Genomic DNA, 14,058 nt, shown 5'->3' with positions numbered 1-14,058 from the left:
AAGTTATGAATTTAATGATACAGTCGATTATGATTTTTTTGATTATCTCTTTCAAATATCATTCAAAACAAACGATTAGTGATCAGAGGCCTTGGCGTGGTAGATAAAGCTAATTATATTTTCCCCTTTACTACACCATGGCTGGTGACTTTATTGGGTATGTGCAGGACGGTGGTGCCGCCTTACGTATTTTGAGACCCATGGATTAGTGTAAAAAAAGCGGCCAAGTGCGAGTCGGACTCGCGCATGAAGGGTTCCGTACCATTTAAGACGTATTAAAAAAAAAATCTACTTGCTAGATCTTGTTCAACATTTTACCACTTTGGACACACATTTTACCACTTTGGAACTGTCTCTCGCGCAAACTATTCAGTTTAGAAAAAAATGATGTTAGGAACCTAAATATCATTTTTGAAGACCTATCCATAGATACCCCACACGTATGGGTTTGATGAAAAAATTTTTTTTTTAATTTATTGACGTATTAAAAAAAAACTATTCACTAGATCTCGTTCAAACCAATTTTCGGTGGAAGTTTGCATGGTAATGTATATCATATATTTTTTTTAGATTTTTCATTCTGTTATTTTAGAAGTTACAGGGGGGGGGGGGGACACACATTTTTTCACTTTGGAAGTGTCTCTCGCGCAAACTATTCAGTTTAGAAAAAAATGATATTAGAAACCTAAATATCATTTTTGAAGACCTATCCATAGATACCCCACACGTATGGGTTTGATGAAAAAAATTTTTTTTTTAAATTTTTATGACGTATTAAAAAAAAACTACTTACTAGATCTCGTTCGAACCAATTTTCGGTGGAAGTTTGCATGGCAATGTATATCATATATTTTTTTTAGATTTTTCATTCTGTTATTTTAGAAGTTACAGGGGGGGGGGGGGACACACATTTTTTCACTTTGGAAGTGTCTCTCGCGCAAACTATTCAGTTTAGAAAAAAATGATATTAGAAACCTAAATATCATTTTTGAAGACCTATCCATAGATACCCCACACGTATGGGTTTGATGAAAAAAAATTATTTTTTTAATTTTTATGACGTATTAAAAAAAAACTACTTACTAGATCTCGTTCGAACCAATTTTCGGTGGAAGTTTGCATGGCAATGTATATCATATATTTTTTTTAGATTTTTCATTCTGTTATTTTAGAAGTTACGGGGGGGGGGGACACACTTTTTACCACTTTGGAAGTGTCTCTCGCGCAAACTTTTCAGTTTAGAAACAAGTGCGAGTCGGACTCGCGCATGAAGGGTTCCGTACCATTTAAGACGTATTAAAAAAAAATCTACTTGCTAGATCTTGTTCAACATTTTACCACTTTGGACACACATTTTACCACTTTGGAACTGTCTCTCGCGCAAACTATTCAGTTTAGAAAAAAATGATGTTAGGAACCTAAATATCATTTTTGAAGACCTATCCATAGATACCCCACACGTATGGGTTTGATGAAAAAATTTTTTTTTAATTTATTGACGTATTAAAAAAAAACTATTCACTAGATCTCGTTCAAACCAATTTTCGGTGGAAGTTTGCATGGTAATGTATATCATATATTTTTTTTAGATTTTTCATTCTGTTATTTTAGAAGTTACAGGGGGGGGGACACACATTTTTTCACTTTGGAAGTATCTCTCGCGCAAACTATTCAGTTTAGAAAAAAATGATATTAGAAACCTAAATATCATTTTTGAAGACCTATCCATAGATACCCCACACGTATGGGTTTGATGAAAAAAATTTTTTTTTTAAATTTTTATGACGTATTAAAAAAAAACTACTTACTAGATCTCGTTCGAACCAATTTTCGGTGGAAGTTTGCATGGCAATGTATATCATATATTTTTTTTAGATTTTTCATTCTGTTATTTTAGAAGTTACAGGGGGGGGGGGACACATTTTTTCACTTTGGAAGTGTCTCTCGCGCAAACTATTCAGTTTAGAAAAAAATGATATTAGAAACCTAAATATCATTTTTGAAGACCTATCCATAGATACCCCACACGTATGGGTTTGATGAAAAAATTTTTTTTTTTTAATTTTTATGACGTATTAAAAAAAAACTACTTACTAGATCTCGTTCGAACCAATTTTCGGTGGAAGTTTGCATGGCAATGTATATCATATATTTTTTTTAGATTTTTCATTCTGTTATTTTAGAAGTTACGGGGGGGGGGGACACACTTTTTACCACTTTGGAAGTGTCTCTCGCGCAAACTTTTCAGTTTAGAAAAAAATGATATTAGAAACCTCAATATCATTTTTAAAGACCTATCCATAGATACCCCACACGTATGAGTTTGATGAAAAAAGATTTTTTGAGTTTCAGTTCTAAGTATGGGGAACCCCCAAAATTTATTGTTTTTTTTCTATTTTTGTGTGAACATCATAATGCGGTTCATAGAATACATCTACTTACCAAGTTTGAACAGTATAGCTTTTATAGTTTCGGAAAAAAGTGGCTGTGACAGAATCGGACAGACAGACGGACATGACGAATCTATAAGGGTTCCGTTTTTTGCCATTTGGCTACGGAACCCTAAAAAAATGATATTAGAAACCTCAATATCATTTTTAAAGACCTATCCATAGATACCCCACACGTATGAGTTTGATGAAAAAAGATTTTTTGAGTTTCAGTTTTAAGTATGGGGAACCCCCAAAATTTATTGTTTTTTTTTTCTATTTTTGTGTGAACATCATAATGCGGTTCATAGAATACATCTACTTACCAAGTTTGAACAGTATAGCTTTTATAGTTTCGGAAAAAAGTGGCTGTGACAGAATCGGACAGACAGACGGACATGACGAATCTATAAGGGTTCCGTTTTTTGCCATTTGGCTACGGAACCCTAAAAAGGACCCTTATTTCGTATTTCTAGAAAAAGCGAAACTGCTCCAATCGATTATACATTTATTTCTTGTGCAATAATTAGTTATGTATCTACTCGAATTAGTACTTTTGTGACACTAATGGTAATGACTGCAGTTCATTCAATGATAAAAATCGAGGTAGGCCTATCATTAAGTTACGAAAGCAGTACGTAACAGACAACAAAACATATTGGGAAGCTATTAAGATAAGTATCATTAAATAAAATTATGAGAATCTGGGATACGAGTCCTGTTAGAGTGTAAAGAGCACGATTTTTGTAACTGAGTCATGGATCGAATATTTTCAAAAATACGAAAACAGGCATAGAGGCTTTAGTGAGACACAATCATTAAATACATCAAGATAATAGCCAGGTAGTCCTACTTATAAGTTGTCTTTAAACTGACGTGAGTCAGTAGGTAAAAGCTTTGTCTTTATTTATTAATATAATGTTAAACGAGACAGACAACCAAGTTAAGCATGAATAAGTCTCGGCGTTAACAATGACTCATCTCATAAAACATGAATATTTATGTAGCCAGTTATGTAGTAAAACCTTCATATCAGATCTGACACAGGGTCAGTCCAAAACCAATTGCTTTTAGTATGCATGAATTATTGTCACACATACATAGATTGATCATTGGTTTGGACACGTGGACTGAATGAGTGAAAGCAGGCTAACAAAGAGAGTGTATAAGGGAGAAGTAGAAGAGGGAGCTGGAAGGGGTAGACCTCGGCGGACTTTCTCTGATCAAAACGGGGAAATGCTGAAGAAGGGCCAGGTCAAGAGCACCCTAAACCGGCGAGTGTGTATGAAGAATGTTATGAAAGTGAAGGAAGCGAAATAGGTATGTCAGGGTCGTAACAAGTGGAAATCCGTGGTTTCTGCCTACCCTTCCGGGAAATAGGCGTGGTTGTATGTATGTACATCAATTGAATAACAGATACTGAAGCAATGATGATTGTGACCTTAATTTTAAAACAAGTAAACGTTAGAAAAACTTTTTCATTTTTGACGTCGTATTTCGAGTTCTTAAGGGGCTCACTGATTGCCAGTTCGCCGGACGATATCGGTCTGTCAGTTATTCGTGATTGTTAGCTTTTGCGACAGGCCGTTATCGCCCGGCAGACTAGTAATCAGTGGGCCCCTTTCGGAGGTGTGCTAGCTGGCGCACGCAGGTGCCATTGCAGGTAAAATCCGCGGCACGCACCCGTGCCAGTTAGCGTTGCTCATACTTCTAAATAATCCGGATCGAATGTTATTTATCGGAACTATGAAATATCCGGTAGGAGATAACCTCATATGTAAAACAAACACGTACTTATTTGTTATTGTAGACGAGGCAAAATATTGTGATATGAGTGATTACATAACATGGTTTAATGTAGCTAGGACCTTTTCATTTTTGTGGACGTTGGAGTTGAAGGTTTTCTGTATTGCACCGAGAACGTTTAAATCGCTACTTTATGTGCTTTTGCATCGGAATGGTTCAATGGGTTTTTCGTGAAAAAGGAATGATTTTACTATAAACATATAAAACATACGGAATTTCCACATATTATCTTGAATATCATACTAATAAAAACCTGCGTTAATTTCCTGGAAAAAAAATATCGACTTTAGTGCCTTGTCGATTGTGCAATCTATTAGGAATTAAATTTTATTCTCTTTGACCGATAACCAGTACAGATAACACTCGCGTGGTCTCTGAAGTGCCTACAAAGGATTTTATGACATAAAAATAACATTTAGTGAGCGATTTGTGAACTTCCTAAAGTGTATTGAATTTTTTAAATTGTTCATATAAGGAAACCTGCTGACTTTTAAAAATACGCCTTTAGAATTGTTTCTTATACTCGGACAATTATTTCTATGAGTTTATCTTGAATGATAATACCTTAAGTGCAATCAGTAGGGACGGATACCGAAGGCCGAATGTTAGTTAGAATTGACCATTAACCATTATAAATTGAACCATAAACTATTATAGTCCATTACGGTTTACGGTTCAATTCGTAATGGTTAAATGCCAATTCTAATTAACGCTCGGCTAACACTGGTGACCGGATGGCCTAGAGGTTATGGCGTTAGTCGCGAGTACCTGAAGACGTCAGTTCAATTTCGATTTCGACCATTACTGGGGCTAGGTCACTTTCAGTCGTATGAAACTAATAAATAACTGGGGAATGAACTGTCGCCTGCGGTATTTCCGGACCGATACAAGCTTTAATAAAAGAGCGTACTCCCTTCTTAAAGGCTGACAACCCATATACAACCCTACTGGTGCTGGGAGTGTCCATGGACGACGGTAATCGCTTACGGGTGATTCGTCTGCTGGTTTGCCGCCTATATCATAAAAAATATAGTATGACATTTCGCAGTGAAATCCGATTATTATGACTGCCATTGACCAACCGCTTACTGTGACGTGATTACTGTGCAAAGTTTGGTTTTCATATAAAATTCTCTGTATCATCGGTTAAGATGACGTCACTTATAGTGACGAAACGCTTGCTATGCCCATATACCTATAAATCCTATTTTCATGAAATTATGGCAGGTTATAAATATTGAAATATTCGCTGGTTTTCGTGGCCGTCTTTCTCTGCGTGGACGATTGATGCGTGCGTGGCGTGTTAGTGATTTCAATTTTGATTCTCAGTGACAAGTTGATAATTGGTACAAGAAAAAAACTCATCTCTTACAAGGGGATCAGTAGTTGATGTTTTATATGACATCCGCTTAGTATTACGTATTTGTTACTTCCCTTCGATGCCATTAAATGCGGATTCTACCATATTCTGTTTATAATTTAAAACAATTTTGCTATCTTTCTTTCCAGTGGGTCCTGGAGAAATACTGCCCCGAATACCTCGGCGGCAATGTCTGCTGCAACGACGCTCAGCTGAAGAACTTCGCCGAAAAGATCAAAACGGCCGAGTCGTTAGTGTCCAGGTGTCCCACGTGCTTCAACAACTTCTTGAAACATATCTGCGCCATCACGTGCTCGCCGCAGCAGAGCGACTTCATGGTCGCTAAGACAGTCGCACCCACCAAGGATGGTAAGTTGATACAAAGACATTGATAACTTCGTCGATAGACTGCCTAGCAGTTGGTGTCGAGATGTCCCACGTGTTTCAACAACTTCTTGAAACATATCTGCGCCATCACGTGCTCGCCGCGGCAGAGCGACTTCATGGTCGCTAAGACGGTTGCACCCACCAAGGATGATAAGTCGATACAAAGATATTGATACAAGGCAGCCAAGCAGTTAGTGTCGAGGTGTCCCACGTGCTTTATTAACTTCAAACGTATGTGCGCCATCATGTGCTCGCCGCGCCAGAGCGACTTCATGGTTGCTAAGGACGCTAAGACGGTCGCACCCACCAAGGATGGTAAGTCGATACAAAGACATTGATAACTTCGTCGATAGACTGCTTAGCAGTTGGTGTCGAGATGTTCCACGTGTTTCAACAACTTATTGAAACATATCTGCGCCATCACGTGCTCGCCGCGGCCGAGCGACTTCATGGTCGTCGAGTCGATACAAAGATATTGACAACTTCGCTGACAAGATCAAGAAGAAGAGTAGAGTAGTGTTGAAGAGTAGTCGTGAAAATTGACTTTGAAAATTCTTGAAATGTTTCTGTGAATTTCTAGGAAATCGCAATATAATATGGATTTTACATTGTATAATTTGGTTGTAATTGTCATCAGGCACTGCACTTAATGTTGTGGAGTTGGACTACTATCTGTCAGCTACATACAAGGAGGCCACATACAACTCGTGCAAACAGGTAAATATAAGTTATTAATATACTTCATCATCCTTTTTTTTTTATGGTAGAGGAGGCAAACGAGCAGACGGATCACCTGATGGTAAGCGATTACCGCCGCCCATGGACAACTGCAACACCAGAGGGGTTGTAAGTGCGTTGCCGGTATTTAAGATGGGAGTACGCTCTTTTCTTGAAGGTTTGAAGGTCGTATCGGTCCGGGAATACCGCAGGCGACAGTTCATTCCACAGTTTAGCTGTGCGAGGCAGAAAGTTCCTGGAAAAACGCACAGTTGAGGACTGCCAACCATCTAAGTGGTGAGGATGGAAATGTTGTCGCGTAGGGCGATGGCGAAAAGAAGCGGCAGGGATTAATCAGAACAATTCCTCGGAGCACTCCCCGTTGTATCCTCCTCGCGTTGTCCCGACATTTTGTCACGGCTCATGGGAGCCTGGTGTTCGTTGGAAACTAATCCCAAGAATTTGCGTAGGCACAAGATTTTACGAAAGCGACTGCCAAGATGCCATCTGACATTCCAACCCAGAGGGTAAAAACTAGGCCTTATTGGGATTAGTCCGCTTTCCTCACGATGTTTTCCTTCACAGAAAAGCGACTGGTAAATATCAAATGATATTTCGTACATAAGTTCCTAAAACTCGTTGGCAAGAGCCGGGGTTGAAACCGCGACCTCCGGATTGCAAGTCTCACGCTCACACCACTAGGCCACCAGCGTACTTGTCTTAACATACGATATTTTGAACTAATCAATGCATTCTAAATATGGTGCTAGAAGCGAGTGTCACGTTTTTTTATAGATAATAGCAGTTACCGTTGCTCATAGACGCACTTGCAACTCCTTTGGTGTTGCCGGCCTTTATGATGGGAGTATACTCTTTTACCTCAGAATGCCAAACGTACAGTCACGGACTTTAAATGTTGAGCCATTTACGGTTTACTTTACATTGGACATTTCATACCGTTAGTATAGCCAAATTAGTTTGAACCTTAGATAGATCATCAATTAAAGTCCGTGGCCATACTAATGGTACTTGCTGCCTTTCATGTTGTTTGTCACTGTGACAAAGGTACGAAGGCACAGAATTTACTTGAATGAACAGTCGGCGATAAAAGCTTGACAATTTTTTTAAATATTCCAGGTCCAAATGCCGTCAGCGAACAAGTTGGCAATGGATTTCCTGTGTCTGAAATACGGCGCTGAGCGTTGCACGGCGCAGCGCTGGTTCGAATTCATGGGCACCAAGAGCCCCTTCGTGCCGTTCCAGATAAACTACATCGAGTCCGTGCCTAATAATAACTATACTTTGTTCAATCCGCCCACCCTTCCATGCAGTGTCGGCCTTACTAAGGTAAGACAATTTTATTGCATTTTGGTCGCACAAAACCATAACACAGCGAAACTTGCACGACGCAGTGTTGCGTTGGTTCGAATTCATGGGAACTACGGGCCCGTTCGTGCCCTTTCAGATAAACTACATCGAGTGTGTGCTTAATGATAAGATCATTTTATTGAATTTTGGTCGCACAAAACCATAACAAAGCGAAACGTGCCCGGCGCAGCTCTGGTTCGAATTCATGGGCACCACGGGCCTCTTTGTGACCTTCCAGACATTTCCGTTGAGTTCGTGCCTGATAATAACTAAATTTTGTTGAATCCGGCCTCCCTTCCATGCGGCCTTACTAAGGTAAGGCAATTTTATTGCACTTTGGTCGCACAAAATCATAACACAGCGAAACTTGCACAACGCAGTTTTGCGTTGGTTCGAATTCATGGGCACTAAGGGCCTGTTCGTGCCCTTCCAGATAAACTACATCGAGTGTGTGCTATGATAATTACACCTTGGTCGATCCTTCCTTGCAGTGTCGGTCTTACTAAGGCTTTTTTTTTGTATTGAATGTGGTAAAGGTACTTTGAAGTGCCAAATGGTACTAATATACTTACTTACATCTGTGGCGCAGCGACCCAAAGTGTGTCTTGTAATATATGTATAGATTATTTCTCTTCTCCCCATAAAACTGCATATCCTGTACTACCACAATCACATTCTGTTACACTTTAGCCATATTGACACGAAGGTAAGAGCCTCGAGAAGTTGGCATAGCGGAAAATATGGGATACAATAATGTATTGAATAGACGTTGCAAATCTTTCGCAACTTTCATCTTAGTGATTTGAAATTGAACCAATTAACTTAAAGTCCAATTAACAAAAACATCGTAAGACACCCCGGGCGGCTCCTGCCTAGACTGTGACGACGTTGTGCTCCATCCCCCTCTCACACCAGCGCCGCCCATTTATTTGAAATGGAACCTTATCCTTTGTAACTTAAAGTGTAATTAACAAAAACATCGTAAGACACCCCGGGCGGCTCCTGCCTAGACTGTGACGACGTTGTGCTCCATCCCCCTCTCACACCAGCGCCGCCCATTTATTTGAAATGGAACCTTATCCTTTGTAACTTAAAGTGTAATTAACAAAAACATCGTAAGACACCCCGGGCGGCTCCTGCCTAGACTGTGACGACGTTGTGCTCCATCCCCCTCCCACACCAGCGCCGTCCATTTATTTGAAATGGAACCTTATGCTTTGTAACTTAAAGTGTAATTAACAAAAACATCGCAAGACACCCCGGGCGGCTCCTGCCTAGACTGTGACGACAATGTGCTCCCTCCCCCTCCCACACCAGCGCCGCCCATTTATTTGAAATGGAACCTTATGCTTTGTAACTTAAAGTGTAATTAACAAAAACATCGCAAGACACCCCGGGCGGCTCCTGCCTAGACTGTGACGACAATGTGCTCCCTCCCCCTCCCACACCAGCGCCGCCCATTTATTTGAAATGGAACCTTATGCTTCTTAACTTAAAGCGTAATTAACAAAAACATGACAGGATACCCCGGGATGTTCGTGCTTAGACTGCGACGCCGCGTGCCCCGCGCCGCGCCCCGCGCCCGCGCCGCCCAAGCCCTTCAGCATCCACGGCGCCGACGGCTACGCCGTCATCATGGCCATCGTTTTTGTCATCTTCACTTCGCTGTTCCTCAGCGGAGTCTGTTGCTGCAATCAGCAGGAGAATACTGTTGGTGAGTTTGTAAAAATGGATGCTTTAAAGTTATACATATCGTCGTGGATCAAACGAAGCCCAGTGATAAATGTGTGTTCCGGACAAATTAAGGTTTCGGAGAAGTAATCGATTTTGTATTCTTTCTTTCTGCCTTAGTTTGGTTTATTAAATTTATACTTGAGTCACCAACTCTTTTTCTTCCCGTGATAGACAAAAAATGGTCAGATAGCCAGAACACACATATAAACCAGTTTTGACTAAACTGTTTCGAAGATGAATTAATGTGTAGAGCCCAATTCGATGATGTCTCCGATGTGATTCCCCTTTATGGGCTATATGGGCTCTAATCGGTAGCTCTAAAGCTACCTACTTAGGTAGGGCGATCATTGGCTGTCGTTTAATCAGTACTGAACGTCCGATTATCCATCTTGTTACACTGAAACTGTAAAAAATGCGTTTAATATCATTTCAATTTAGTTGAAGTTGAATCATTTTTAAACAATAACATGAGTAACACAACACACACAAGGAGATAAGATAATTCATTACTCTACAATACACTTTAATCTCAAACAAACAAAGTTCAATCTCGAACGTGACGGGTTTTTTATCCAGTTTTAAACACGTGTTTTGACACGCGCGCTTTGATGAACATTTTACAATTGCAAATCTATAATAAATTTTATTTAATAAGACATAAAGTTCACTTTTCATTGCAACCAAATATGACTAAGTAAACTTATACATTGACATTAAAACATGTAGTTACGTGGTGGCGGAGGAACTCGCTTTGAGTTATTAATACTAAATCTATATTTGCTATTCATTAAGGCTCAGACCGATTTTCAAAATTTAGCCTGGGTTTACCTCGCCTTAAACGCGTTGGTGCAGGACAAAATGTTACACTTTGTTGATTGTCATTATGGACGATTTCTAATAATGTCTTTATTAAAAATAAAACGCCTTAATAGGCGGGTCCACACAGAGCGAACACTCGGCCGAGGCGTCGAGCATCACGGGCGAGGCACGTCTACACTGGCCGTTTTGTGCGCTAGGAAATAGCCTCGCGCGTATGCTCGCTCTGTGTGGACCCGCCCATTGACATACCCTTTTGCTCTGCTCCATCACATATGTCCGTAATTTAAGGAAAAAGATCCAATCTGTGAAAGTAATTTAAATTTTCAGTGAAAAACAAGTCTTAGTAACCTTTTAGTAGTAAAATAATTTTAGAAGATGGATCCTTTTCGTTAAACTACGTCCATTTAGTATCATATCTACCTTTACACGTAATAATAAGTTTAATATAATGGAATGATAGGTATGAATGCAGATATTATATTTATACCGATTTTATTTGCTGAAGACATTGGTTTTACACTGCATACTTATTCTATAAAAATAAATGACATCTAAATATTGAATCTTTTAAAGCAAAAAAGTTTTGTCTTTTAAAGATTACTTTAAAAAATTAAAATATAGTCTATAGAAAATATAGAAAATCACCATTAAGATTTAACAACCTAAGTTTCAGGTGAAAAAAATACGTTTTAAAACATCATGATAATATATGCAGAGTAATAACAATTTAACTGCGCACAAGGTTTTGTTTCTGTGTCACCGCTTCCGTCATTTTACTGTCATTTTTTCCTGTTATTTGCATGAAACCTTGTGTCAAGTTTCGTAGGGTGAAGGTTTTAACGTGCACACATTTTGAAGCTTATGCCAACACGCTAAGATTCAAAATCGTTTGCAAGATGAATTATAATAATATTATTTATATCCATAACGTTTCTTTTTTCCGGAAACGGTGTGGGAATTTGCAAAGCAAAAACGCTTATTGACTAGTCCATTTCATAAACGGATGGAACTTGTTTTGAAGGATTTCCATCCGTTCCAATTTCTTTTTAAATTTTAAGTGCTGTGAACTATATAACTGTTTTTTTTTAATACTACGTCGGTGACAAACAAGCATACGGTCCGCCTGATGCTAAGCAGTCTCCGTAGCCTATATACGCCTGCAACTCCAGAGGAGTTACATGCGCGTTGCCGACCCTAAACCCGCCCCCCCTCGTTGAGTTCTGGCAACCTTACTCACCGGCAGGAACACAACTGTAGTCGTGTGCTGAGAAAAGAAAAAAATAGACATACTTATTTTCATAATATTCCGAAAAATTTATTAAAAATATGTCAAAGTCAAAATATTCTTTATTCAAATAGGCCTAGCAACAAGCACTTTTAAATCGTCAAATTTTACAAATATCATCTTAATCTAAATATCAGAGCAATTTATTGATGCAGTTATTATTGTTCTAAAAAAAACATTGAACTATTATAGATATGGTAAACTTAATAATAAGAATTTCACAAAAGGCTCGTCAAACATCAAAATTGTATAAAAATACTAGTCTAGAACCTTTCTAGAATAAAATCTAAATGTCAAAAAATACGGTATATATATACATTTAATTATCAATTTCATCATTAATAACATAACAATAAATAATTCATTCTTTACAATCACACTTAATCCCACGATGTTTCATCATTCATGTATGAAAATGTATTTCAAGTTACCTACCTAACAATATTTAAATCTTGGCTTGTAATAATTCAAGATATTATGAGTATGAATATACATGTATAAGAAACATGACGTGCTCAAAACTTTTTCAGGTTATATTTTATGTTGTTGAGAATTAACCAAACATATAAATGGCTTAGAAAGAGAAACCCATGGTCCTATTAAAACTTGTTTTGAATTTTGGAAAAAAAATCTTTGATCAGTCACAGACCTAAAATGAATTTTACAGTACATATGGTGCTACTTTACCGCACTAGTGCGCAAATTAGCATATTACGTTACTGTGTCAAACATTTAAAGGGCCATATGTACTGTAAAACGTTGTACGATACATGTGCAAATAGGTAATTCGCAACTCGTGTCGATTTAAAACACTCCCTTCGGTCTGTTTTAATTTATCGCCACTCGTTTCGAATTTCCTATTTTTCGCACTTGTATCGTAATGTACTATTAATTTTAAAACAGGAATGGTATGGTAAACGCTAATGAACAGAACTTTAAAACTATATTTTTAATAAAAAACAAAAAGCAGTCTTAATCACGCGAACAAACCATCAATTTACATCTAGTTACGTAATTTACGGTCTAGAAGTCCAACCCTTTGCACGTTTCGGGCAATACCAATCGTTAATGTGTACTAGTCAATAAGTGGTATGGTGGCATGCGTTGGTATTGTGCTAACTCGGTGCTTGTGGGGCAGACGGCTGGCGCGGCGAGCGGCGCGGCGGCGGGCCCGAGACCAGCCCGCTACACAGCCACAGGTCCAGTACGTATCACACACGCACACACACATAAACATACACAATATTAATATTTCCTTCTTCTTTTAGCAACTAAATCAATATAAATCCCCAGGGTGATCACAATATACAACATAATCCAAAAGAATCACCTGGGTGATCTTGCTGGATAAGCTTGTCCACTAGAATCTCTCGTAGAAAAATATTATTTTCTGGGAATCCTACTGGATACAAATCTGTCCACTAAAATCACCCAGGGGATTGTGACAGACAAATGGTCCAATAGAATCACCTGGGTAATTTTGCTGGATAAGTTTGTCCACTAAGATCACTCTCACTACTGGATATCATTCTGTCCGCTATAATCACCCGGGGGAGCATGATTGACACATGGTCCAATGGGATCACCGGAGGGATCTCAGAAGACAAAATCGTCAAATACATTCACCTGGGTGATCGGGTCAGGTGATTCTAGTGGATGACGCACAATGTTCAGGCACATCTCGTACGATCTATCGCGTTCTATACCGGTTTAGTTGGCAGTATGGAATCATTAATGTTAAGTTTGGTGGTGACTTGTGCACGATCTTGACTTTCGACTTGACTTGTGTTTCGAGTTTATCGGACCATGTTATATTTGGAACCTTTTTCGAAAAAAGTTTTCTAGTAAAAAAGATTGAAGGTTGATTACTTCCAATAATGTTCCCCTTTATAGCTATAGATTATAATAAATTAGAATTTGTATTGTACCATAAATAGAGATTTATTTATTACCATTATCTCAAATTGAAATCATCCGTAATTATTTTTCACACTGTGACATATCAAATTTATAAGCTTAAAAAATGAAGGAGGAAATATCATCAAATAATTTACCGATGGTTGTGGAATATGATGTTGGTTTGACTTTCAGGTTTCTTGTCAGTTGCACATCTAAGAAAAAGAAGACGATAAGTTAATCTCTATGAGGTTTGA

At 38.5% G+C, this 14,058-nt stretch overlaps 1 protein-coding gene across 1 annotated transcript in view; it reads left to right on the top strand.

The window, feature by feature from the left end:
- LOC133526255 (NPC intracellular cholesterol transporter 1) overlaps positions 1–14,058 on the top strand; it is a 104,384-nt gene that overhangs the window by 40,993 nt on the left and 49,333 nt on the right. Inside the window, exons 3-7 of the mRNA XM_061862797.1 lie at positions 5,745–5,964; positions 6,620–6,699; positions 7,837–8,046; positions 9,589–9,781; positions 13,044–13,109. Coding sequence (XP_061718781.1) covers positions 5,745–5,964; positions 6,620–6,699; positions 7,837–8,046; positions 9,589–9,781; positions 13,044–13,109 — 769 coding nt within the window. The remainder of the gene's footprint in view (positions 1–5,744; positions 5,965–6,619; positions 6,700–7,836; positions 8,047–9,588; positions 9,782–13,043; positions 13,110–14,058) is intronic.

The sequence above is a fragment of the Cydia pomonella genome, chromosome 16 (assembly GCF_033807575.1).
Source record: "Cydia pomonella isolate Wapato2018A chromosome 16, ilCydPomo1, whole genome shotgun sequence".
In the NCBI taxonomy this organism is placed as follows: domain Eukaryota; kingdom Metazoa; phylum Arthropoda; class Insecta; order Lepidoptera; family Tortricidae; genus Cydia; species Cydia pomonella.
Note: the sequence above shows the minus strand (reverse complement) of the source record. Positions and strands in the feature narration are given on the sequence as shown.